The 10,151-nt window shown below is 35.8% G+C and overlaps 1 protein-coding gene across 1 annotated transcript in view; it reads right to left on the reverse strand.

Annotated features, from left to right (window-relative positions):
• LOC111087869 (zinc finger protein 23-like) overlaps positions 1–10,151 on the reverse strand; it is a 33,944-nt gene that overhangs the window by 9,344 nt on the left and 14,449 nt on the right. Inside the window, exon 4 of the mRNA XM_022396080.1 lies at positions 7,023–7,200. Within this exon, the coding sequence (XP_022251788.1) occupies positions 7,023–7,200 (178 nt within the window). The remainder of the gene's footprint in view (positions 1–7,022; positions 7,201–10,151) is intronic.

Consider the following 10,151-nt stretch of genomic DNA (forward strand, 5'->3'; position numbering starts at 1 on the left):
TGTTATGTTAAACTTATATTAAAGTTTTTCTTCATTACCCATTCAAGCCATCTCCAGCCATTATTATACCCACTCAAAGTTGAAGCAAGGAGTTTGTAGAATTCTAATGGTCTGCAATTGGTATCCAAAGGAAGAGAAGATGGTCACATGATGTAAAAAATGTGAAATGAAAGTGTGGTCCAATATCAACCTGCATGATCTCTATCAATGAATAATGAACATGGGCAGAAGGGAGAGGATTATGATGATCCTGGTGTGAGGAACTCAGGAAAGTATGACAGGAATTGAAAAATAAAAAGTGATAAGCTAAATCAGATGGATTTAAAAACATCTCATTTATAGGAAGGACTTCAATGGATAAAAAGGTGGGAACAGAACCACAGATGGAAACTGTGCAGGCAACATAAATTGGACAGATAAGATGATCCAGGTCAGAGTAGAAATACGACTGGGAAATGGAAAGTAAGGATATTGGTGAGAATATGATTTTGCAAAAATGCATCCAAGATGCGACACTTTTATAGGGGAAGAATGATGCCTTTGAAGCATTTTATCTAAAAATACTTCAGAATAGATCTGCACATTAAAAAGCAAATAATATAATCTATGTACAGACTATAATTTTTATAGTCAATGAAGCAGAGAACAATAATGAGATCAGTTACATCTATTTCAATATGAAAACTGAATGCTAATTTCAAGTTAACCACTGGGGGAGAATAGTGTGAACTGAGTTCTTTCTAATGACTATATAAACTTGTGTGAACTATATGTACATTGTAGATCTCACAGTAAAGTACAGAAGATGGACATGGCACCCATCAAGGGTTGGAAAATTTATGTTTTCCAGACATAGGAGATAAAGACTTTAGATATCATGTTTGAAGTATGTCAACTAACTATATGTACATTGTAGATCTTACAGTAAAGTATACAAGATAGGCATGGCACCCGTTGAGGGTTGGAAAATTTATATCTGTCTCCCAGACAAAGCAGCTACAGACTTTAGATATCACGTTTGAAGTATGTCAAACACGCGTAGCTTACATATACATACTTATATACATTAACAGCTTATATGGCTAAGATTGAACCACTGCTGAAGTTGAGATTTTTCATAGTGCATGGATCATATGACATGAAAATTGCAGTTAAATTAATTTTTTTAACATTTCCTTTGAAACAAAAGAATTAAAACTTTGATAACATAAAAATTCCAATTATACATTATAATGATAATTTCATTGACATACATTGATAGTAAAGTGGTTTAATTAAATTTTGTATGTAATGCAGTACCATAAGCAGAAAATAATTTTAAAATGGTGCTGGTAGTTATAAGATTAATGCTCAATCTTCTATTCCAAATTGCTGAAAACACTTGTAATTTTGTTCAATAATTCTGGCTGGAATTATGTTTTTGATTCTCTAGTAATCACTAGGCTTCTGTTATTTCTCCAGAACTTTCCTTTAAAACTTCCAGTCTTTGAGGCTTTTCCATTCCCTGGCTCTGATGAGTATCTGCAATTTCTAGCCATGTGGTTTTTTAGTCTACAATTAAAATATGCTATCTGTTCATTCCTTTTCTGATAACACTTTTTCACCATATTCCCTATCTTGCCATAGTTAAAGCATTTCAAGCAACTGGGCTTGTTCTGTCTATTTCTCCAGCTCGCTTTCTCATTTCTGCTACCCCTTACTGTATTTATGGTAGAATGCTGGGGATTGTAAATCTGTTTCTCACATAACTCCTCTCATGTAGCAACCTCAATTAAATCCAGCAAATTCGTTTCAGGCTTGTTTGCTTCATTTAGATTAATTCTGGTTACATTACTGATCAGACCTTACTCATAATCTGACTTTAAAGTGTCCTGTATCATCAGCTCTCTGGAATTTTTCCACACAGGTTTGAATCCTGTCAACTGCACCATCTGTGGCAGATGATTCCAAGTGGGAGAGTTGTTTGTTCCAATTAAAAATCTAGGAAGACAGTCATGTATGTATCAGAGTGAGTGCACAATCCACCAACTAGAGGAATTTACATTTGGAACTAAGAAACTGATATGGAGTCTGATAATAAAACAACAAGCAATACTTTATTCAATCTCCATATTCAAAGTATTCATTGATATCGAAACCACCAAAATTATCTTGGAATACGTCTACATCAAAAATGTTAAATTCTTTGTTTCATTCATGTAACTGCTCATTGATTAGCCCTATCAGACCAAGTTTCTCAAGAGCTAACGTTATTCTCATCGTATTTCGTTTGAAAAATAAAACTAGAGGATGAAATTATTTAAAATTTATCAAGAATGTCCCTAAAAGTTTGTAGTTTCAGAAAAATAAACTATTCTATTTTTATTTTTCTACTAATTTTAATAAAAACAATTCTTTTTAAATGAATAGATTGTTTAAACATTTGTTAAGTTTATACTTTATTTTCCATTTTCTCTACTATATCATTAACTCTACCTATCATCATCAATGTACAATGCAATTAAATGTTTAAAATTAAGAAATGGAAATATGTGCAAACCTTTTAGCTCCTTGTAGAAGTCTCTTGAAACTTGATTTTTAATATGTGTAATTCCATGTCTTTATCTCTTCACTTAGTTTATTTTTAATTTTCCTTTCCAATTCTTTGTCTTTTATTATTTATGCTGGATATGTCAACAAGTACCTTTGGGGCTTTATTATTATTATTATACGGTAACTTCCACTCAGAGACTTGTTTCACTAATAACTTGCACACCAGAATGATGCCATCTTGTTTATAAGATTTTACAATCCAGGCAACAATAAGATAATCTTATAAAAAATCATTATACCTTTAAAACAAAAATAATACATATTTAACTAAAACAATGAAGTAAGACCTAACTCTCTAAATATAATATATTTATGTAAGGTAGTTGATCAAGCAGACAACAAACTAATAGCACTTACATGTTCACTGTGAGGAAAACAGTGCCAATTTCAAATTAACCATTGGTGGAGTAGAGTGTAAATTCATCCAAGTTAGTCATTATTCATCCCATGGGAATGAAGCTTGTACTAACTGAGAAACTGACAATTCTCTGTTCAGAAAACAATGTAATATAATATGTAATTTGATAGATGAAAATTCTGGCTTTCTATTGGTTATACAAAATATAGAATTAAACATGAGAAAGAACTATTAACAAATCCTGAAAGATACAGTGTGACAGGTGGATGTTGCAAGAGAAGTCTCATTTTTAATTTGATAGTTATGTAACCAAACAAAATTGAAGGCTTTAAATATTATGGTTTGACTGAGCAATGAAGATTATATAGTGAGGGGGTTATTGGAGGGGTTGTGAATAAAACAGAGAAGATGGGATGCCTAGAAAAAAATGTCACATTTCTCACACAAAGGGAAATTCAGGATTTATCAAAATATTGCCATATAAAATTAAGAACATAAAACTTGTATACTGTTAAAATATGGATTATTGACCACAATTTTATGCTATACTAATTGGTATAATATAAACAAAAAGTACATTAATTAATTTTGAAAATAACTTGCTAAAAGACTGAGACATGAGCAGATAAACCCATCTATAATGAAAGGGTTAATTCAATTTTGAATATAATACAATATCATAAGCAGGAAGGAATTTAAAAATGGTGTCAGGGGCCATAGGGTTAAGCCTTCCATAAGATTCATTAATTTTATCACTATAGTGAACAAATTATCCAATAAACTATGGTGTGAAATAATTCACTTTAGACAGCTTGTTTAAAATAGTAGTTCACAAAGGGAAAATGATATGCTATACATTGTTAAACTAGAGATGTCACATTCAACACTTACAAAGAGTTTGTCTACTCAAAGTGATGTTGTGGTTCTAATTGGTATGAGGTAGTCTGGCTTCTCGATTATGGCTTAAAATAATATATCACAAAGCGAACATGATATACTATACATTGTTAAACTTGAGAGGGTCACATTCAACACTTACAAAGAGTTTGTCTACTCAAAGTGGCGATGTGGTTCTAACTAGAATGAGGTACTTTGCCTTCTTAATTCTTCAGAGAGACTACAGGAAATGCTGAGGAGAACTTGTGTGGATTTGACTGCCCTCATAAAATACCAGAAAGAACTGGTGCAGGTTCATCTGTGCTCATAAAATGCCAAAGATAACAAACTTTAAACCCGAATACATGCAGTTTTATACATTTTTCTTTTCATGCCCAGTTTACAAGTACGTCCTTCATCTAACTGGTTTAATTTTGTTGCTTTATTGAACCAAAATCAAAACTGGGCATTAACTGAATATGGTCAGAATCTGTTAACTGACTGCCAAATTGCATGTATCTGCTTTTTGTTTATCAATTCACTTCTGTAGTTAGTGCAAGCAACAAACTTTCTGTAGTCTTCCTCTTTGCAACTATCATGTCTGTTTATACAGACAAGACAAACTGCTGGTATCAACTCATAATGTCACAGTAGGTAATGCATCTCAGTCCACTTGTATATTATACTTGAACAAAACATTCCCTTATTTGGATAATTTTCTGTATAATGCATTTATTATATGCTTCTTAATGTGCAGGTCCTTTCTACAAATGACTTGTATGTAAGGCATACATAGAAAAGTCAATTTTCCTTGCTAGAGGCATTTGTAGTTTCAATACAAATGCTTCACTACATGTGTGAGGATTCCAATTATCTTACAACAGACTGCAAAAATACCACATGAAGCCAGGTGTGTGGAAATAGTTGGATGACGACTGGAGGTGACTGAGAAAGGGTGGAAATAGTGGGATGACACAGACAACTGGAGGTGACTGAGAAAGGGTGGAAATGGTTGGATAACACAGACAACTGAGGGTGACTGAGAAAGGAGCAAGAAAGAGGAAGTGGAAATTAAGGGTAAGGCTGAAAGAGGTGAAGCAGTGGAAACAATGGATGAGCAAGCCAATATGGGGCAAAAATAATAGAGAGAGAGGTGTGGATGAGAGACAAAACTCAGGGAAGGGATGTGGACATGAGGATAGAGAGAAAAATAAAGATTGGTCCAATCCCATCTGTAGGTTTTTACTACCAAGGCTAAAGTAAGTGAAATCAGGGGACAAAAGAGAAGGAACTGGGAAGTGAGGTGTGTGATAAATGTGGCCAGAGGAGTATCCTACTGGGTGTACAACCACTGATACAACTAAGGATCATCTGCTAACCCCATGACATGATTAGTGTCAGGATAGGATAACCCATTAGCAACAAGATGTAGAGCACCTTAGGTGAGACAAGCCAATAGTCATTTGTGGTAAAACAGGGCCCTGAAAAGTAAATTCCATGTTTGAAAATAAAGCCAACAGATATGGGTGACCCCTCGCTGGTCAATGTTTGACACAAGTATTGATTTGTCATAATAGATCAAGACCAAATGGCTCTGTACTGATGAGAGAAAATGATCCAATGGCTGATAAATGGTAAGAAGTACCAATAGAAGGAATTGTAGAGTTGAGATGAGTCGATGAACAACTAATAACCCCTGACCTCATGAAAACCCATATATGACCTCCAACCTGTAATAAAAGCATATGAGAAAAAGAACTCAGGATAAGGAGAAGGTTGAGGAATGTTAGCTGAGGTGTTCTCTCCATGGGCCACCAGGCAAAATTGATCTAGGGAAGGCAGGAGGACAGGGGAGACCAACAGATTCTGAGTGAGAATCCATATATTACACAACACTCAGAGAAGACCTCAAATGTGTGCAAGACCGAAGGGAAGAAGGGCTTCCTTTGATGCCAAAATACCCGGAAGAGATAGAACCTCGCTCTTAGGGAGAGAAATTCTTTGGTAACCCTGAGCTCCAGCGATATGTAGTGATGAGCATAAAGCAGCCTGCCATCTATTTTAGTATGAAACCACAGAACATTGGAATGATGATGCTAGGCAAGAACCCTGACTAATTGACAGAAGACATAAGGTGTCAATGACAGATTGAACAATACAGTGTAAAATTGACAAACCCATATTAGTTGATAAAAATAAAATCTGGATGCAAAGGAATAAGGGAAGTGAAGGGAATCATCTGAGACATCCACTTTAGTTAACCACAGTAAATGCCCAGCTAAGGATGAAGAAAAACACCATGCTGAAAAGAGGAAGACCAATGAAACAGTAAAGGTTGGAGAGAACTATGAAAGAATACTACATCCAGCTGTAATGAAATATTATATACAACTGGGAAAAGAACCACAGAGAATGGTGATTCACGAGAGACCTTGCCCACAAAAACTTGCACCACTTTGTAGAGATGGTAGAAATAAATCATATGAAGGGGGTAGGGAGTGAGCAGTGAGGATAATGGAGGTGGCAGAAACAGAAGGGAGAGTTCTAAGGACAATGCAAGAACAATCAGGGACCAGGAAGGAATGCTTACCATAGATGCACCCCACTGCTGAAACCAGTGAAAGAGGGAATGGCAAGGAGGGGAATGGAGAAGAATGTGAAACAGGAATAGGGTATGAGAGGACTGTGCAAGATGAGAGACCAATGGCAGCAAAAGAGAGGAAAGTCGATGAGCAGCCTACACCCCAAATACCAAAAAGTCAGGAAGACCCCCCATATCTTGACTGGTGTGTGGCAATAGCACCAAATGATGGTCATGTATAATATGGATGTGGGTGGCACTAGTGTGCCAAAAAGTACACACTACCCAGAAAATCCCAACAACTGAGGTGTTAAGTAAAGAAGGAAGAAGAAAAGTAAACACATCTGCACTCAAGAATGCCAAATCGAGAAGTGAAGATTGGATTCTACAGTATAGAGGAAGTCGGCTGCACAAGGAGGATGTGTCACACTCTTCTTCTTGCATGCTACAATGCAGCTCTACTATGTGTAAACATGTGACAGTAAGTGGGATTATCAAGGCTAGTGGTGAGCAAAATATTGTGCAGATAGCAGGCAGCACTGAATGAGAAAAGCTACTAAATGAAAAGAAGTAAGGTATCATCTAAGAATTAGAGTCTTAGATGTTTGTACTTACCAGATGTTCTTTCTAAATCAGATTCAGTATCTCTTTGAAATTCAGTTTCTGTTTTCACATTCATAACATTATATTGTGAACTATCTTGATCTTCATCATCACTGTAACTGAACGTTGAAATAACATCATCTTGTAGCAGACCACTAGGCTGCTCCATTTTCACTTGAACAGATATGTTCTACAATCAACAACATTTGAAAAGGTTAACAAAAGTAACTACTAGTGTTATCATTACATAGTCTCCACAGTTCACTAATTTCAAACTTGATTATGTATGTAAACAGTGCTAAAACTATTTAAACACAACATTTTTCATGCCTGAATTCTGTAAGCAAACAAAACAAAGAGGAAAAAAACAGTTTCATTTCTGTTACTTGTAGTTCCATATTTTGGATTAAAATACAAGACAATAAGACAAGAAATTATTCTAAATCAAACACTAAATAATCATTTTCTTATTTCAACAGAAAAGACACTATTCGACAAGAAACATCGAATAACCACTTTCTTATTTAAGGAAGGAGAAAGTAAAAACATTGAGCTTTATATAGATATTAAACTGATATAAAAAAATTTGTTGGCTGATTGTCTGAAGCTTTATGAAGCAAAGCATCAGGGCTATCAACAGAAAACACTGGGTAGTAAAGAGTGAGAATTAAAGAAATTATATAAAAGAAGTAGAAAAGAAAGTCAAGACAACTTCCTCCTTCCAAATCTTACTGAAACTAGATGGCTAAAAAACAAGAGAAGGTTTTACCTGGAAAAGTATGTTGTGATGTTGCTCCCCCTAAATTAACCACCAGTTGGTGTGAAATACTGCCTTAATAACATTCCTGTAGTAAACATAAGAGATAGGTAAGACTGTGACACTATCAGAGCACTATCAGATGAATTTGTTGCAGTGTCATCACACCAATTCCCAAAATTACTGCCATGGCCGTGAATCCAGAAAAACTGAACCGTGATGGACAATAATTGAAAATAGGCGACTTTAGTCTAAATACCCAAGAAGTCTGGATGGGAACCTCCATTAAGTAATTCCTGGGCCTTAGAAAAACTAAGCAAGTCAGTAAAGGTCATAATTATTGTATTGATTATGAAGGTTCAAAACAAAATTACACAGCAAAAGTAATTACTTAATGAACCTACTGCAAACACCACTAATTGCCCATTCATAAGCAGAACCACAGAGACATACCTGCAACAAACTGTGGTAAGAATAGAGTGCCATACTGTAACAGACAAGAATCCAGGAACATGAAGCTAAGTTGCAAAAGCCATACATGTGCCTCAGGCAAAGTATACAATATAATAAAGAAAGATCTCTGCTGGAAAATCATCACAAGTCATTTACGTAAGCTGCTCTCTTCACGTATCCATTCAACAGTTGAAGCAGCAGAAGAATGAAATGGGTACTCATGCTATTTTATTCAGTGACTAATTGGAAACCCATCTGCTGTAGAGCTACAGTGAAGAAGTACAGCTATCAGACAGAGCATCAACAACCATGGAATGAAATGATGAGATGGGGTTTCAGAACAGGTTTAATATAACTTACTAAACTACTGTAAATCTTATGGCTGATTCCACACAGAATAAGTTTTACAATCAGAAGAAAAATCCAAAATTTATAGTTCTTGTTTTCTAAAGCTGATGAGGTTTTCAAAAGTAATTAGTAGAAAGTGTACAATAAGTTGTATTGAAACATCTGTAGATTAGCAATATTGTTTTATGAAGACAAATAGTTAGTACCCACTGAAAATTCTTTAATTCCTCAAAATTCCATCTTATGGCCTTATCAAAAGGCAAACACCATATAAAACAGTTGATGTAATTTAAAAGTTAACATTTTCCTAAATTAAAAATGTATTTCAAATAATATTTACCTCCACTGACACTATAACTATTCTTTGACATCCAAGGGTTTCAACTTTGCCCATCTAACCATTGGATTTTTTTCTTTTTTTTTAACATTTGCTCCAGTCTTTTGTAGCCCCCACTCAGATGCCTTTTGTGATATCCTCTCCACCTATGTCAATGCGCCCTCTATCCTGATACTGTATATAAGCACCTCATTCAGATCATATTATCACTTTTTCGAGGCATACATTATCCCAGTCTCTAACACTGGCCCTTAGTGGGGAGGAAGGGTGGAAGAGTGTCAGTAGAGGTAAGTATTATTGGAAATACATTTCTCAATTTAAGAAAACGTTAACTTCCAAAACCTACTTACCATCTGCTGACACTATAGCTAGAATCCCACACTGAGAAAGTGGAGAGGCCAGTGAGAGCATTATCCATACAAAAAGAATCTGCATAGATAAAGGGTGTACCAAGTTAGTGACACCCGAGTGGGGGAACCGGACTACATCCAGAACAGGTATGCTCTACACATCAAGGGTGCGAATAGTACATGAGTGATTATCACTATAGACCAGCCCCAACCATATAGTTGAGGTTCCACAACTTGGGGTTGGAATTAAAGGGTCTTGGTCCCTATATCCCGCATTGGAGGCTAGGGCAATTGGACTACAATGTTAGATATAGATATATGTGTTATCAGATCTGAAGCTGTAGCTGTAGAGTGATGCATTTCAAACTACTGGAATCACGACAAGAATGTAAGCAACACTGAAGTGGACAAACTTTCTTCTCCACCTGAAGATGTCCAAAACACCCTAGGCTCAGAATGACAGGATTGTGTATGCTATACTTGAAGATGTCCAAAACACCTCAGGCTCAGAATGACTGGATCATGTATGCTATACTTGAAGATGTCTAAAACACCCCAGGTTCGGAATGATGGGATCGTGTATGCCATACCTGAAGATGTCCAAAAGGCAACACCCTAGGTTCGGAATGACAGGATCATGTATGCTATACTTGAAGATGTCTAAAACACCCCAGGTTCGGAATGACAGGATCGTGTACGCCATACCTGAAGATGTCCAAAAGGCAACACCCCAGGTTCGGAATGACAGGATCATGTATGCTATACTTGAAGATGTCCAAAACACCTCAGGCTCAGAATGACAGGATTGTGTATGCTATACTTGAAGATGTCCAAAACACCTCAGGCTCAGAATGACAGGATTGTGTATGCTATACTTGAAGATGTCCAAAACACCT

Source organism: Limulus polyphemus, unplaced genomic scaffold, assembly GCF_000517525.1.
Source record: "Limulus polyphemus unplaced genomic scaffold, Limulus_polyphemus-2.1.2 Scaffold2774, whole genome shotgun sequence".
In the NCBI taxonomy this organism is placed as follows: domain Eukaryota; kingdom Metazoa; phylum Arthropoda; class Merostomata; order Xiphosura; family Limulidae; genus Limulus; species Limulus polyphemus.